Source organism: Microchirus variegatus (assembly GCF_963457635.1).
Source record: "Microchirus variegatus genome assembly, chromosome: 7".
NCBI lineage: Eukaryota > Metazoa > Chordata > Actinopteri > Pleuronectiformes > Soleidae > Microchirus > Microchirus variegatus.
Window position 1 is genome coordinate 25,366,293 of NC_139808.1, and position 18,044 is coordinate 25,384,336.

At 41.9% G+C, this 18,044-nt stretch overlaps 2 protein-coding genes across 2 annotated transcripts; one reads left to right on the top strand and one right to left on the bottom strand.

Moving 5' to 3' along the window:
- Window positions 1-1,365: 1,365 nt before the first annotated feature.
- On the top strand, window positions 1,366-11,144 carry oxtra (oxytocin receptor a; the record flags this gene model as incomplete). The annotated part of the gene is made up of 2 exons (XM_083892452.1): window positions 1,366-2,293; window positions 10,909-11,144. The coding sequence occupies 2 exons, from the start codon at window positions 1,366-1,368 to the stop codon at window positions 11,142-11,144; spliced, it is 1,164 nt and encodes a 387-aa protein (XP_083748578.1).
- Window positions 11,145-14,984: 3,840 nt separating this feature from the next.
- On the bottom strand, window positions 14,985-17,595 carry cav3 (caveolin 3). The gene is made up of 2 exons (XM_083891902.1): window positions 17,262-17,595; window positions 14,985-15,873 (listed from the first exon to the last, which is right to left on the bottom strand). The coding sequence occupies exons 1-2, from the start codon at window positions 17,379-17,381 to the stop codon at window positions 15,532-15,534; spliced, it is 462 nt and encodes a 153-aa protein (XP_083748028.1). The 5' UTR covers window positions 17,382-17,595; the 3' UTR covers window positions 14,985-15,531.
- Window positions 17,596-18,044: the final 449 nt, after the last annotated feature.

An 18,044-nucleotide genomic window follows, 5' to 3' on the forward strand; every position in this document is an offset into this window, starting at 1 on the left:
GCCCGGCTCTTCACACGTGTGTGTGTGTGTGTGGGGGGGGGGGGGGGGTTGCGGGCTCCAGATGAGCATTATCACGTATTTGTTAATAGTCTGACATGCACCGGTGCAAAAATGGTAAAGTATATCCTGGACACACACACACACACACAGAGGCTTTGTCCCTTGTGACTGTAAAGCAAACAAAACCTCCAACATAAATCATGTTGTTCCTGTCATCTCGCTCCAATCTTCAGTGCATCAAATGGATTTTCAAGCCGAGCTGTGAATCCAGTCTAAGATGCCATTTGACATGGTCTATATATCTATATATATAATAAATAAAAGCAGCTCTGACAGCTCTGAGGGGGATTTTCTCTGGACTCAAACACACTTTTATTCCTCACTTTCATAAACACCAGAGCAGCCACTGTGGCTGTTTCCTTGATAAGATCACACACACTCATTATTCTGTTTAGTTTTGAGTCTTAAAGAGCTCCAAAAAGAACTGTAATGCTGTCTTTTAGAGCATACTTTAGAGCCCTAACCCACTGTGTTTTAAACGCGTTATGTTTTAAGATCATTGTTAAACTCCTGTGTTTTTCCTGTGATTGGTGGTCTTTGGTCTCAGTGAGGCGTTTGTTTATTAAACAGCTGTTTACATTTCACCCAGTTCCTTTAAAAGCTTGTGGAGAACCTCGGGTTCAAGTCCTCGTTCCTCATCTCGTCGACGCGTCATTATTACACTGTCGTCAAGTGTCGTCGCCTCATCGCCACCGTCCGTGGACAGATTTATGTTTTTTTACACAGAACTGCAGGTTCATGCTGTGACTGAGGCGTTCTGAGGAGCCAGACACAGGGCTGTGTAGATGAATGACTTACAGGACATCGCCACCACATGGTGGTGCCGGGTAAGGACTGAGGAACAGAAGCTGCCTGTAGCAGCTCATACAACAGTCACCGTTGTGCTGCAGCTGGCCACTCTCACTCTGGTTCTCAGCAGCAGATGATAACGCTCAGCCTTTACAGCATGATTTTTTAACCTCATGGTTTGTGGGGTTTTTTCATTTTTACACACTTTTTTGGATGTATTCACACTTGGATTTCTTACCAGTTAGGTGCTGTATTTTAGACTGTTTTTGTGGGTCCAGAACCAGCCCCTGAACCTTATGTTTTGCTCCTTTGGCTCCTACTTTTTTAAAGATGCGTCTCGTTGTTGAGATAATTACAAACATGCATTCATTGGTGAACAAGTGATTTCATTATTTATTTTTAAACACAGAGAAGAAACCTCGAAGGAACCTCCAGGTGCCTCCTGCTCCAGTCGCTGCATGACTGCGCGAGCCTGACGCATCGGTTAGCGGAACTGTGGAGACTGGGACTGCGGCCATGGAAAGTGTCCCCAACCAGAGTGACTTTTGGCAATTCAACGAGACCTGGAGGAACTCGAGCGTCCTCGACTCCAGCGGCGGATCCAACCACACGAACCCGCTGAAGCGCAACGAGGAGGTGGCGAAGGTGGAGGTGACGGTGCTCGCGCTGGTGCTGTTCCTGGCGCTGGCGGGGAACCTGTGCGTGCTGCTCGCGATCCACTCCACCAAACACAGCCAGTCGCGCATGTATTACTTCATGAAGCACCTGAGCATCGCGGACCTGGTGGTGGCGATCTTTCAAGTTCTCCCGCAACTTATCTGGGACATCACGTTCCGCTTCTACGGACCCGACATCGTGTGCCGGCTGGTGAAATACCTGCAGGTGGTGGGGATGTTCGCGTCCACCTACATGTTAGTGCTGATGTCCATCGACAGGTGTCTGGCGATCTGTCAGCCGCTGCGCTCTCTGCACAAGCGGAAAGACCGCATCTACGTGGTGTTCTCGTGGATCCTGAGTCTGCTCTTCAGCGTCCCGCAGATGTTCATCTTCTCCCTGCGCGAGGTCGGCGCGGCCGGGTCGCGCGTCTACGACTGCTGGGGCGACTTCGTGAAGCCGTGGGGGGCCAAGGCGTACATCACCTGGATCAGCCTCACCATCTACATCATCCCCGTCACCGTCCTGAGCGTCTGCTACGGCCTGATCAGCTTCAAGATTTGGCAAAACTTTAAGCTGAAAACCAGGCGCGAGCAGTGCATCAGCCTCACGCCCAAAACCTCCAAAAGCAACACGCTGGCGCGCGTCAGCAGCGTGAAGCTCATCTCCAAGGCGAAGATCACCACCGTCAAGATGACCTTTGTCATCGTGTTGGCTTACATCGTCTGCTGGACGCCGTTTTTCTTCGTCCAGATGTGGTCTGCGTGGGACCCAGCAGCGCCCCGCGAGGGTAGGTTCATGCGTAAAATGTCTCTAATTATCCATAACATGTCAAATGTGCACTTATACATTATGATTGATCATTAATAATGAGCGTTTTTGAATGATAATGATGATGATGACGCGTGAAAGCGTTTGGGTGTCTCCTCATCCAGCTTGGTGCGCGTAATTTACGCACAGGATTTACGCGGTCATTAAGGCAAACCGGGCAAAAAAAAGGGTCTGAACTGTCATGTATGTGTTTGTATTATTTACATATCATGCAAATAAGATGTTTTAATTAAGTATCTGAGGTGTTTTTGTTTAGAATCACAATGCAGGCTTTTGATTTTTCCCGTTCCTTTACGACCCTTTTCCTTGATATTCAGCCATTTCCAAACACATACTTCCAACTTTATTAAAGTCATAATAAGCAACATGTGAAACACAAACTGAGTGATGTCACGTGTCACGCAACTATTCCCCAATATGCGACCAAATAATCGCATAATATAATCGATAAGCCAGACTGTTTGTTGTGTGCAAAAACAAAAAAAAATCATTAGTAAGCGACATACATCCGAGTTTCCGTCCTCGCGCTGCAGACACCGACTGACGGCTAATCATTAATCAAATCAGTGTGCGCCAGAGCGCGCGCGCCAAGCAAGCGTGTGTGTTTGTGCCAGTGAGGCTCGGTGAGAGCGCGCGTCTGTGACATTTAAACCACACAACAGGGCAATAAATGCGCATCGACCTGGTCCCTGTGTGACCACACCCATTATTATAAGAGGAGACTTTGTGCTCCAATGTCATCATCAAGTCAGGGACTGCACTGAGATATTATATGTGTTATTACCATGGAGATAAGTCGACATTTGAGGAATCTCTCTCCCTCTCTCTCTGTCCTCATGAGAGCATTGAAAGTACATTTACAAAAATGTGCCTTCATTGTTCTGTAAAGAGTTAAAAAAAACAAAAACCTGAGATTCTTCTGAAACAGAAGCTCAAACAATGTCAGGAAATGTCACGATGAAACGCGAGTAAACAGACTTTTCTGTTAAAGCGTCTCTGGTTGTTTGTGTTGAGGCTTCCTGGACTGAAACTGTTCTGTCGCTGTCTTGTTGTTCTTCTTCTCCTCAAACTGCACGGAACCTTAGTTACGGTTCTTCTCGGCTGTTAAATAGAACATATTCATATCTTGACTAGTAAACTGATCTATATTTCGATATTATTTTTAATGTGAATTTGTGGTTTATTTGCATCCCTCGGGTTTTTATTTCCTACCTGATCATGTTCTCTGGAGGTTGTAGAAAAGTAATGTCAGGGGAACGTTCTGTGAACCTTTAGAGAATGTTCTATAAAGGTTGTGACAAAGTAATGTTCTGGGAACCAAATGTGCAAACCCCCCCCCTCTAGGTTCTCCTGTGGTTGACACAGAAAGTTTTACTAATGTTCCCCTAACTTTGTTTTTGGTTGCACATTTTGTTCCAACAAACTTTGTCACAACCTTCATACGACCTTTAGAGCATGTTCTCTGAAGATTCGCAGAACGTTCCCCTAATGTTACTTCTATACACACTTTAAAGATTGTTTTTTTAAGGTTCCCCCTAACGTTACTTTGTCTCAACCTTCATACAACCTTTAGAGAACATTCTGTTTTGGTTCCCAAAACGTTCCCCAATCTTACTTTTCTCCAACCTTTAGAGAACGTTCCCCTAATGTTACTTGTATACAAGCTTTAAAGAACGTTCTTTTAAGGTTCCTAGAACGTTCCACCTAATTTTACTTTGTCTCAACCTTCATACAACCTTAAGAGAACATTCTCTTTTGGTTTCCAGAACGTTCCCCTATTGTAACTTTTCTCCAACCTTCATACAACATTAAGAGAACCTTCTTTAAAGGTTCCCAGAATGTTTCCCTAATGTAGCTTTTCTCCAACCTTCATACAACCTTTAGAGAATGTTCGCTAAAGGTTCCCAGAATGTTCCCCAATCTTAATTTTCTCCAACCTTTTGAGAACATTTGCAGACCATTCCCCTAATGTTACTTTTATGCAAGCTTTAAAGAACGTTCTTTTAAGGTTCCTAGAATGTTCCCCCTAACGTTACTTTGTCTCAACCTTCATACAACGTTCTCTTTTGGTTCCCAGAACTTTCATGTAACCACTTTTTTTCACAAGCTTTAGAGAACGTTCTCTGAAGGTGCCTAGAACGTTCCCCATAACGCAACTTTGTCTCAACCTTCATACAACCTTTGGAGAACATTCTCTAAAGGTTTCCAGAACGTCGTTACCTTAATGTTACGCTTCTCCAATCTTCATACAACCTTTAGATAATGTTCTCAAAAGGTTTGCAGAACCTTCCCCTAACATTACTTTCATACAACCTTTAGAGAACGTTCTTTTAAGGTCCCCAGAACATGTTAGTTTGTCACAACCTTCACACATGCATCACTGTGTGGCCAGAGAAACTACCTATCAAGATTCAGGGTGACGTTGACACCAGATATTTCCACTTTTAAACAAAACATCATACAATGACTTTCAGACAGTTAGTTTTTTTTAACACTTAGCAAACATTTTTATTGATGCACTGACAAACCTGTGGCACTTGTGAAGCTTCGTCTCTTCACGTGATTCCATCATGATCGTCAGAAACCGACTGGGACTTGGAATTGGAATTCAGCTCCTCTGCTGCAGAGGCCTGGATCAGTGCAGATGTGTCACGCGTGAACGTGACTCAGCTCTGGCTCTGACACGTGCCGGTGTTTGTGCACGGACGACAGAGTGGAGAGCGTCACCATGTGGACATAAAGTGTCCATTAGACTCAGACCAGAGGACACAAAAAGCTGTAAAGCTCATGCTTCTCTCGCCCCAAAACACTGGGCAAATACACCACAAGGATCCAATAGATTACATGGCAGTAGCTGTCTTATACTATATATATGTATATATATATATATATATATATATACATATATGTATATATATATATATATATATATACATATACATATATATATATATATATACATATACATATATATATATACATATATATATATATATATATGTATATATATGTGTGTGTGTGTATATATATATATATATATATTGGCAGTTCTATCACTGCTGTGTCACACTTTGACATGTAAATTGTGCTCTTACTGGGTGTTACATGACAGGACTGATAGATACGACACTGTATCAGTGATGGAGAACAGTCGTTTTATTTTAGCGTTACATAAAGAACATGAAAAGGAGCAAATGTACAGAATTGATTTCTGAGCTCAAAGTCAGAATTTGCTGAGCTCAAAGTCAGAATTCTCTGAGAAAAAAGTCAAAATTCTCTGAGATTTAAGTAAATTCTGAAAAAAGTCAGAGTTCTGTGTGATTTAAGTCAATTCTGAGATAAAAGTCAGAATTTGCTGATTAAAGTCAGAATTCTCTGAGATTAAAGTCAGAATTCTCTGTGATTTAAGTAAATTCTGAGAAAAAGTCAGAATTCTCTGAGATTAAAGTCAGATTTCTGAGAAAAAAGTCAGAATTCGCTGAGATTAAAGTCAGAATTCTCTGTGATATGTCAATTCTGAGATAAAAGTCAGAATTATCTGAGATTTAAGTAAATTCTGAGAAAAAGTCAGAATTCTCTGAGATTAAAGTCAGAATTATCTGAGATTTAAGTAAATTCTGAGATAAAAGTCAGAATTATCTGAGATTTAAGTAAATGCTGAGAAAAAGTCAGAATTAGCTGGGATTAAAGTCAGAATTCTCTGTGATTAAAGTCAGAATTCTGAAAAAAAAGTCAGAATTATCTGACAAAAAAAGTCAGAATTCTCTGAGATTAAAGTCAGAATTCTGAAAAAAAGTCAGAATTCTCTGAGATTAAAGTCAATTCTGAGATACAAGCTCTGAATTATCTGATAAAAAAAAAAGCTCAGAATTATCTGATAAAAAGTCAGAATTACCTGATAAAAAGTCAGAATTACCTGAGATTAAAGTCAGACTTCTGAAGAAATAGTCTGAATCCTGAGAAAAAAGTCAGAATTCTGAGAAAAATTCTGACTTTAATCTCAGAATTCATGCTGTTGTATTTATTTCGATGTTGTCATGTGTCCCTAATGCTCTTCCGTAGTAAATGGCTCTGTAGTCAAAGATATTTCTGGCTCTGTTGTAAAGACCTGAATCCTTCCTCTGTGTTGGAGACAAATGAACCACATGATTTATTACATTTTACAACCTGAAGTTACAACAGTGAAAAAACCGGGAACCTTTTAAAGACTGGAGGTTTTTTAGCAAACCATTAAGCTCTACAATGACATTATTGGAAATGTCAGACGATGGTTAAATACTCGCTTAAACCCTGACTCGGACAAACACAAACATACTCAGTCCCAGTACAGCTGATAGAAACAAAGCCCTGTATTTAATATCTGTGTTCTTTTTAAAGGTCACTTTAAATGTTCTTTCAACCAGTGAAAAAAAAAAACTCGATCATCAGGGAAAGACTTTCCCGAGTCGTTTTGCCAAAAATGTGAATGAAATGACTTCCACTGGTTTCAGTTCCCATAAACGAATAAATGAATTTCTGAAGTGTCCTCTGGGCTGCAGCGTCGGCTCTGACAGCCAGACACATGCAACACCCTGGAGATGATTATTCTGCCTTTCCCACTCACTGTGTGATTTATCGTTCCCCTGTGGCAGAGACACAGTCAATGAATTCAGATTGTCATTCAAAGACCTGTTCATGGCAGTTCTCCCTGTTATTCAAAGAAGATCTGAGCTGCACTTTTCATCCGTCCTCATAAGAATGACTGATTCGCCACAGAGTCTTTTGCTGGTGTGTGTGTGTGTGTGGGGGTGTGTGTGTGGGGGGGTGTGTGTGTGTGTGTGTGTGTGTGCGTGCGTTACATTACCCACATTACAGCACAATGATGACGCTGTTGCTCTTGTTTGGACTCTAATCTCAGAGAATTCTGACATTTTTTTCTGAGAATTCTGACTTTAATCCCAGAAAATTCACTTTTTTTTCAGAATTCAGATTTTAATCTCTTGGAATTCTGACGTTTTTTTCTGAGAATTCTGACTTGAATCCCAGAAAATTTACTCATTTTTCAGAATTCAGATTTTAATCTCAGAGAATTCTGATGTTTTTCCTCAGAATTCTGAATTCAATCTCAGTGTTCTGATTTTTTTTCAGAATTCAGACTTTAATCTCAGAGAATTCAGTCTTTAATCTCAGAGAATTCAGTCTTTAATCTCAGCAAATTCTGACTTTAATCCTAGAAAATGTACTTTTTTTCAGGATTCTGATTTTAATCTCTGAGAATTCTGACTTTTTTTTTCAGAATTCTGACTTGAATCCCAGAAAATTTACTTCTTTTTTTTTTCAAAATTCTGATTTTAATCTCAGAGAATTCTGACGTTTTTCCTCAGATTTCTGAATTTAATCTCAGTGTTCTGATTTTTTTTCAAAATTCAGACTTTAATTTCAGAGAATTCTGAATTTAATCTCAGAGAATTCAGACATAATCTCAGAAAGTTTATTTTTTCTCAGAGAATGCTGACTAGAATCTCAGAAAATTCTGACTTTAATCTCAGCGAATTCTGAATTCAATCTCCGAGAATTCTGAATTTAATCTCAGAGAATTCTGACTTGAATCTCAGAGAATTCTGAATTCAATCTCAGAGAATTCTGAATTCAATCTCAGAGAATTCTGAATTTAATCTCAGAGAATTCTGACTTGAATCTCAGAGAATTCTGAATTTAATTCCGACATTACTCCCTCCAGCCTGTAGCCTATATTACAGCACACTGATGGCTTTTATGCAACTTGTTGTTTTTGTTTATCTTTCTGTAAAACACTATTTGAGTTTAACGGCGTCTTCTCCCACGTTTACGTCTTTGTTTGAGACTTTTCGCTGCAGTACTGATTCTGAAACCCCAGACGCTGTCGTGTAGAGGAGTAATAAGTTGATACGGCTAAAACTCTGTGTTTGCTCTCATATATCAAATCCTTAATAGCTGATGAACAGTTCTTATTAATCATGACTGTGACTTTCATGCACTCTCGGGCCTCATTTATGCTGAAAAATTGTCATTAGAGCTCAGAGACGATCGTTAGAGACAGCGTGAGGCCCAGAGAGTCATTAGAAACCACCAAGAAGAGGTTAAATGCAGGATATGAACCAATTACACAAATCCGAATCTCATTTGCCAAATGTCACAAAGAACTGTGTGTATTTGACGGAGCGTAAATGTCAATCCGACGCGTGGAGAGATAATTTTAATTCGTTTGAGCTCACGTGTCCTCGTTCTTCTGTGTGCGACGGAAAACGTCCTCTGAAACACAAGCGCGGTCACGATGCACCGGGTTTTATCAACGGAGTAAAGTTCATCATCGTTTAACGCTTGTGTGTGAGTTTGCTACAGATACACGAGTGTAACTGTGTGTATCTGGATGAGGAAAATGACAAAAGTGCTTAGTGTTCACGTGGCACGGATCCGTGCTGCAGGTGCACCCATGGAAATAATACACAACTCCTTATATGGACATCCTGTTTATAGGTCACATACTCAGGCTTTATGAGTCTTCTTATGTGTTGTTGACTTGAGTCAAAGTTATGATTCATTTTATATCACATTTTTAGTCAATTTTCACCAGCTATACTAACACTTTTGAGCAAAAAAAGGACTCAAAATTGTCTCAAATCGGATTGAATTTGTGAAATACGTCAGTTCAAATTTCACTTGGCTCGTTTTTATGAACAAAAAGAAAAGAAAAAAATGCCTAATTTTGTAACTTCTGCACAATTATTGCTACTTTATATCACGACTGAAAATGTGATATAAAATGAATCATAACTTTGACTCAACAACAGATAGGAAGACATTTTAAAGCCTGAATATGTGACCTATAAACATACCCACACCCACACCCAGGATGTCCATATAAGGAGTTGATACGTCAGATCACAATTTATGCATTTATTTATTGTTTTCTCTCGTGTTGTAATCTGTTACCTACTCACAGCCACATAGGTACAACATGTGAACATCAGTAAAGGCAGGAAAATGGGATTTTAGTGAACGTAGCATGGCTGTTGGTGCCAGACAGGCTGCTCTGTGTATTTTAGAAACTATTGACGTCCAGTCCTCTGGGGTAAAAAAATGCTTTTTTTTGGATGTCAGAGTTCAGAGGAGAACAACCAGACTGGTTCAGAACGTCATGCATACACTATAATATGATCGTCTGTGAACACACAAACATGCACAACGCTAAAGTAGAGCAGAAGAACACCCTGTGCTGAGTGTATATTATGCCTCATTCATTAATTATGGCTCTTTCACTTGTGATGATTCACATCTTTATGCTACTGTACAGGCTGGAACTGGATAAATAATTACTGTGACGATAGCTCTGCTAATTTATGCTATATAGCTGAATGAAGTCAATGATATATATATATTTTTCTCTATATATATATATAATATTAGTGCTGGGCACGTTAACGGCGTCAACGCTAACACACAATGCATTACGTGCCGTAATAATGGTGGTTAACGTGTTAGCGCATGATGCGTTTCCATGACGACTGACTGGATAAAGACGCGCGCAACGTCATGTTTACGTGCCACCTCACTGGTGTCCAGGCACCGTTTACCAGTTAGCTCTGTTAGCGCCATTAGCTGCGTTAGCTCCTTTGGCGCTACCGCAGCACCGGAGTCCAGGCACCGTTTACCAGTTAGCTCCGTTAGCTGAGTTAGCTCCTTTAGCGCTAACGCAGCACCGGAGTCCAGGCACCGTTTACCAGTTAGCTCCGTTAGCTGCGTTAGCTCCTTAGTTAGCGCGCCTACAGTAGAACTGGAGTGGTCTGTTTATTAAAGGAAAAGAGCAGCGCTACAAATAACAAGCGTACCTGTGTACTGCGTATGTGTGCCTCTGTTTTTAAAGTTTAGCGTTACTTTAGAGACTCATTTTAACAATCGGGAGTCACGAAAAAATTACGTCACACGCGTCTTTTTCCGGTCAGTCGTCATTGTAAACGCAGTATGCGTTAATGTACATTACAACGTTTTTATTAACACCGTTATATATAATATACATACGGTGCTTAAAGGCGCCATATGTAAGAATGTGGCCAAAAACGGTTACTACACTCAAACTCAAAATACCGAGGTCTTTTAGGTTTCGTTTCCATTGTAGCTCAGACGTAACTGGCAACCCGTGGTTGCTCGGCGGCTGAGACTCTACTGACTGCAATGATTGGTAGACGGCGGTAGGTGGCGCCACATGCCAAAACATGATTTCAAAACATAAACATGATTTGCAGTCTGCAAAATAGTTTTTTTAATGCAAATATTTTGGCTGTATTGTTGTTGTTGGTGAGTTCAGTTTGTTATATGAACATTATTCCTGAGTCTCTGTGAGGATTTTATGGCCAGTTGCTTTAGATTTATTACATAATGCACCTTTTATAAATGTATTAGACCATAACACACCCCCAGGATGTCCATATAAGGAGTTAGTATAGTTGTATTATTCAAACGTCAAATGTACCGTGGGTGCTGCGCACTCAGAGTTAACAGTGGTAATAATTGTGTCACAGTACACTAACTCGCCTCTCTCTCTCTGCTTCCTCGCAGCCATGCCCTTCATCATCTCCATGCTCCTCGGCAGCCTCAACAGCTGCTGCAACCCCTGGATCTACATGTGCTTCGCGGGACACCTGTTCCACGACCTGAGGCAGAACTTCCTGTGCTGCCCGGCGCGCTACCTCAAGTCGTCGCAGTGCCGTGACTTTGAATACAGCCACAAGAGCAACTCGTCGACGTTCGTCATCAGGAGCAGTCAGAGGAGCATCTCCCTGAGCACCACATAAGTGCTTCCACTTAACAACTCCGCCCTCTCGCTCTGAACCCTGCCTACTTGGCCTCTAACCTACGTGCTGTCGTCGATAAATTATCCTGCAGTTTTGACGATCGTCAGATACCTCCTGCCTCGAGGCTTTGCTGTTTGAGCCCAAACAAGGGAGAAAGGAGACACTTTAAAACAAAGTATTTTATTTCAAAATTTACGTGTAAAAATTGAAAAAAAACTGTAATTTAGCAGCAATATTTTGCGAGTAAAGACAACGACGGGCCGAGCCGAGCACTTCACTGAATGTTTCCTTTGTTTTTACAGTTCATGTACAGTGTATATTTACATATTTAAAGGGCATAATGGGGGGGAAAAAAAGAACATATTTTAATGATATTTAAGCTCTTGGTGGGTAATTTAGTTGTTGTCACCGGCAAAGTTTAAAAAAAAAGAAGACATTTTTGTTTTTCCGTGTTATGTATATAAAATTGCTCACCTGTAGTAAATATTGTGTATTGCTGAATTTGTTACAACTGCATTCCTGTTAACTGTTACCTGAGCTAATGTGAGACGTGAGAGCTAAGCTAAAGGCTTAAAGGGATAGTTCGGAATTTTGGACATAAGACCTATTTTCCAACTCAGTCGCATGCGATGGAGACGTTTTCAAGAAATTTCATTCAGTTCTTCTAGTTGCCGAGTTCGATGGTGCTATGGCTAGCGCAAGTCAATGGTGCAAGCTAGCATGGCATTAGAAACACTCATACCGACTCCACAGTGCAAAAACGGCAGACTATCGATCAATGTTTTAAATAAAACCAACCTTGCAATTTGAAGGATTTATGTCTCAGCAGCGGCAGCAGCGCGTCATACTTCCTGTTAGGCTATGGCAGCGGCGGACTGATTCCGAGAAAGTAGTCCCTCAAAAATTCATGCGATGCGAGGCTAGTTTTGTTTCAAATATTATTCTATCAACACAGATATGTACATCGATAGTCTGCCGTTACAATTGATTTGCCTCGGGTGCACTGTGGACACAGTATGAGTGTTTTTAATGCCATGCTAGCTGGTACCATTGACTTGCGCTAGCCATAGCGCCAGCGAACTCGGCAACTAGAAGAACTGGATGAAATGTCTTGAAAACGTCTCCATCATGCCGGCTGAGTTGGAAAATGGGTCTTATGTCCAAAATTCCGAACTATCCCTTTAACAAACACAAATAGTCATTGCAGTGGAAATTACACGTGGATTAAAAGTCTCTGTACCTTTGGAAACAGACCTGGAGAAACCTCTGCTCGTATTCCAGAGGGACGTCGTTCTCCCGCGACGTCACCGAGGTCCTGCAAATAACGCCGCCGGTCAGCCTGCGATGTGATGTGGACTGGTAAGGTGAACTTAGCGTGTTTCCCGGAGGCCTCCGTCCAGTTCGCTGCATTATTGATTTTTTTATTCTGCAGGACGTGGCAATAAAGGTTAACTGTGACCATGAATTAATTCCAGCACTCGCCGCTGTTAAAGTGATTAAGTCTGAGGCTGTTGTTCGCTCGCTTGTTTCAATATTCATTTGTAAATAAATATTCAACAATATGACCCGTCAAGGATGCGTTGATCCCTCAGTTACAGCACGTCACTTATTTCCCCCGACATTAGTCGATAACTCAAGTCCGGACACCTTGAGACACACAGGTTTATTCAGCTTTAATTTCTGTGCCTGTTATTCAAGCTCACCCTCATAGTTTGACGTTGATTTTCGCTGCACCTGACCCACAACGCAGTGTAAATACAAGACAGAGACGGATGCACTTTACATAGACGTGTCCACTCCGGTGCAGCGTTTCAGCGTCTCTGGAGTAGCAACTAGTTTGGAGCATTATTTTGCAAAGGTGTTTTTAATTTGAAATACTTTTCAGTCGTCTTTTGTTATGAAGGTCAGGATTAATGATGGAAGAAAAAAACCAAAAACATGATATAATGCTGATTAAAACGTAATGGTGGTCATGGGATACACGGTGAGGAGCATTTTTAATTAGACTGAAGGAACACATTCTGCTCCAGGGAAAGTGTCGACTGCCTGAGAATGAACAGGTAACCAGGCGAATGAATCACACCTCACTAATTACAATCAGCATCTTTAGTGGAACAAATGGAAGAAGAGTAATATCCCAGAGAGGTTATAAACAGAGAGATGAATCATCACTGATAATAATAATAATCATATACAACAGCAGCCTCTAGTGCAGGCTGTGAAACACCACAGGCGACGGCTGATTGGACGTGGAAATGACAGAGATGTCATTTATTATTACTATGAGTGAAAGACCATTGTTGATGTTCCTGATTTGTCCACTGGGTGTCACACTAACTGTCTAACTGTGATGATGGATTATTGCCACGTGCAGGCAAGTGACACAAGTGTGTGAGCTGCTCTGTTCATGAGAGGAAACCAGTGGGGGAAAATGTGCTCATTTAACTTTGTTCTGTCAATGTGATTGAGCTCATGCAGTTTACGCCTGTCCAGATTGTGGCAGATTATGGATTTTTGGATCATGAGTTGTATTTTTTTCGTTCAAAGTGACGATAGAGTGACGTCGGAGTTCCTTCCTTGACTTAAAGTCACCGTAAAACGTCTGTTTCATGCAACAGCAGAGAGACTTGACACCAAAACAAATACCGCTGCTGTCCCTGTGAAGGCTAACATGTGACAGGTGACACGGCCGATAACGATGAGTCATTTTGTAACGTCATGTGACATTACTGTTAAGAAAAACCAGTTTTTTTGGCCGGCTGTTCATGTGCATGGTGTTTTTGCAGTGGAACACATGGGTCAGACTCGCTCAAGCCTCTTAAACAATTCCCATACAATCGAACATAATCACATATTCACCATTAACTAGGTGCTTACCATAACATATAGTTAGCCTAATAGCATAATTGCCTAAGTAATTTTTTTTGGTAATTATATCTGCCTAACTTTACCAATGTGCTAGCTAAATAATGTGTTTTTTTCTTGTTTTCCGAAAACTTTCAAATATGACTTCGGCAACTATGCTATTAGGCTAACGATATATAGCATACTAGCGCTTTCTTTGTAACCATTAAATAATCAATTAATTAACACCTTATTGTACATAGCCTTATTCTACCTCTATTACGACATGAATTAAGATTTTTCCTACACAAGGTGTTAATACGTGCTTAATATTTACTAATAAAGGGCTAGCATGCTAGTTATATGCATGTTAGTAAGCAACCTGTTAATGGTGAATATGTTCTCCCTAATCTAAAGTGTTATTAAGGACAGTAAAGCATCTTTTTTGGTAATTATATCTGCCTAACTTTACCAATGTGCTTGCTAAAAAATTAGTTTTTTCTTGTTTTCCGAAAAAACGTTCAAATATGACTTCGGCAACTATGCTATTAGGCGTACGATATATAGCATACTAGCCCTTTATTAGTAATCATTAAGCACGTATTAACATCTTATTCTACATAGCCTTATTCTACCTCTATTACGACATGAATTAAGATTTTTCCTACATAAGGTGCTTAATATTTACTAATAAAGGGCTAGCATGCTAGTTATATGCATGTTAGTAAGTGCCTAATGGTGAATATGTGCTCCCTAAGCTAAAGTGTTATTAAGGACAGTAAAGTATCTTTTAGTTTCTGTCCATTTATAATTTCCACTTGTATATTAGCAATAATATTAAAATAAAAGTATCCTATGGATGTATTTGCTAATTAGGTCATTACCTTTCTTTAATACATTTACTATTCAACACCTTACACTTTGACAAAGGTTGTAGAATATGTACCAACATGGCTGACTGCACACTTCACTTCTGTCAAAGATTAAGATGGGAAATCAGAATATATTATTTTTAATACACTGAGAAATCGGACAACACTGGACAAAGAATCATTCCATTCAGAAAACATCTTCAATTCCTTTCATTCTGCTTTTTTTATGATAGGATTAATTGTACATACATTATGTCGACACACGACAGCAATCCACAGAACTTTTTTGTTTGTTGATAAGAGCCAAATGTGACGCGTACGGGGGGCAGCGCTGTCCACGGGTGCAGCAGTTGTTGTGGATGAGTAGCCATTACGTGATTCTTTTGTGATACGGATAAATGAGAGCGGACGGATCCTCCAAATGGCCGACGGCCCAGCGGACGAGCGCACAGGCCCCTCCGGGGTTTGCCAGAGCTGTCACAGAACCACGCTGCCTGCTGCAGCTGTCGCAGAGCCTCTGGTGGCAAAAGGCAACACCAGGCACGTCAGGCGGAGGATAAACACACGTTGCGAGGGGGAGTAAGCAAGACGCCAGGACTTATCTTCATGGTGTATAAAAAGATACTGCAATTTCATCCGACCATAGTATCAACACTACCGCGTGCGAGTTCCTATACTTCTTTGCGCAGGGCCACGCGCACGCTGCTGAAGATCTTGCCCAGGGCCTCGAAGAAGGGGTCGCAGAAGGTCTGGATGCAGAGGGAGTAGATGCGGCTGATGCACTGGGACTCGATCAGGCAGCTCTTGATGCACGGCACCACCGCCCAGATGTGGCAGAAGGAGATGCAGGCGAACAGGAAGCCCCAGAGCAGCGCCACGGGGATGCCGAAGATGGCGGACAGGATGCGGTAGCACCAGTATTTGGACACGGTGAAGGTGGTGTAGCTCAGCTTCCACACGCCGTCCAGGCTGTGCGTGCCGTCGGGTTCTGCAATGACATCCTCAAACTCCACCTAAAAAGACATTTAAGAGAGGCCTGGATTAATACCCTCTCATAAAGTTGCACTAGTTATGTCTATCTGCACATGCCAATGTCAAGGGTTAGGGTTAGGGTTGGGGTTGAGGTTGGGGTTTAGGGTAAGTTTTGGGATTGGGTTTGGGGTTGGAATTAGGTTGGGATTGGGATTAGGGTCGGGGTTGAGGTTGGGGTCGGAGCGGGGTTGGGGTTGGGATTGGGGTTGTGGTTGGGGTCGAGGTTGGGGTTGGGCTTGGGGTTGGGGTTGGGCTTGGGCTTGGGCTTGGGTTTGGGTTTGGGATTGGGGTTGGGGTTGAGATTGTTGTTGGGGTCGGAGCGGGGTTGGGGTTGAGGTTGGGTTTGGGGTTGAGGTTGGGGTCGGGTTAGGGTTGGGTTGGGTTGGGATTGGGTTTGGGGTTGGGGTTGGGATTGGGATTGGGATTGGGATTGGGATTGGGGTTGGGTTGGGTTGGATTGGGGTTGGGTTGGGTTGGGTTGGGTTGAGTTGGGATTGGGTTTGGGATTGGGGTTGGGGTTGGGGGTTGGGGGTTGGGGTTGGGATTGGGGTTGGGGTTGGGGTCCGGGTTAGGAGAGCAACCATACAACAGGCCAATTTGTTTTCAGTTGGAAGTCAGTGACTAAACTATGTTTTAAGCCTTTGTCTTTGCCCCAGACCACTGTTTAGGATTAGTATATCAGATTAGTATATATATTTCCCTGTATACACAAAAGCCTTAGATAATCCCTTGAATAACCTGCTTTCCTCTTATCAGAATGGCAAATGAATAGTCACTGCAATAATCAAAAATCTATTTTCTCTCCTGTATTTTAACAATTCATGGCGTAGTTAAATAATGTCAGTGTTTACTATCTGCTTACAATCATTCACAGACAGCTGTGAATGACAAATTTGGCAGTTTGAAAATCACCCAATCATTAGTTTTTTTAAATCTGTGTTTTGTTAGTTTTCCTGAAAACAGACATGACCACATGCGCGTGTGGATCATTTCAAACTGCAGCTGAGTCATTAAACCCCCTGCGGAACTCACAAATAATCTAATCTAAACCATATGTTTCATTCAGCCCTGACCTTACAGAACATGTTATGTGTGTGATGTAGCATAGTAACAATCACAGGATAAACAGTTGTCAGTTCTAAATAAAACACGGCAGCGGTGGTGCGGTGTATCGGGTTCACACTCTTCCACCCCATTCCCAAAATAAACATTATGTCTTGCACAGGCAACAGGAATAACTCTTGGTCTATTTCGAGGTTTTCCAGACAATATAATGGCACGATTTTCCCTCTTTCTCTCGTTGTTACGTTTTCCTTCACATACTTTCAAAAACGCCACTGACAGGTTATCAGGTCCGCGCTGCACAAACCTTCACTACGTCCTCGTTGATGTGGTTGGGGTCTCTGTTGATCAGGTCGATCTCCTTGGTGTGGCTGTCCTTCACAATCTTCTCCTCGTTGGTGTTGTACTGCTGGTACTGATCCGCCATGGTGCTATCGGGGTCCGCGGGGGGTCCTGGAAACGGGCTGTGAGAAAGTCAGTGACAGTGAACCTGTCTGTGGCTAAACTGCACTCAGCTGCCTCGGGTTCACTCCTAAACCACTGTATCACCACTGTGACGCTCCCAGTGACATGCCAGTGGACAGCAGCTGCAGATGTCCTGGTAAAAATGGAGGCCCGAGTACCACCCCACACACACACACACACACACACACACACACACTGTATACACACCACAATGTTGTGCACGCAGACAGAAAAGGCATGCCTTAAAGGGGAACCCAGGCTTGTGTCACATTTCACACAGAGTTGTGGGCCTCACTGGGCAGAGTTTGCACAGTGGTATGAACTTCCACCACCAGTCAATATAAGCACAAACACACCCTTCTGCACAGAGCCCGGTTGGGATTTTGGGTGATTTTGCGATAGGACGATAATTCGGAAAAAAAAGAAAGGGAATGATTTACATTATTATAAGAATATGTCAATGAACCAGCATGTGTTACATTTAATTAAGTCTGTTTAATACAAGTCTGGTAATACCGCTGTTCTTTCGACTGCACAGCGTGATGTTTTTATTCATCAGCACAGAGTTTGGTGCAAAACTGAGCATGAAATTGAATTTGTAAAATTTGGAAATACATCACAGTTC

Coding starts and splice junctions, on each gene's coding strand:
- cav3 (XM_083891902.1), bottom strand. CDS start 17,381: ATGGCGGATCAGTACCAGCAGTACAACACCAACGAGGAGAAGATTGTG. Junction 15,874..17,261: donor TCAACGAGGACGTAGTGAAG/GTTTGTGCAGCG, acceptor ATGTCTTTTTAG/GTGGAGTTTGAGGATGTCAT.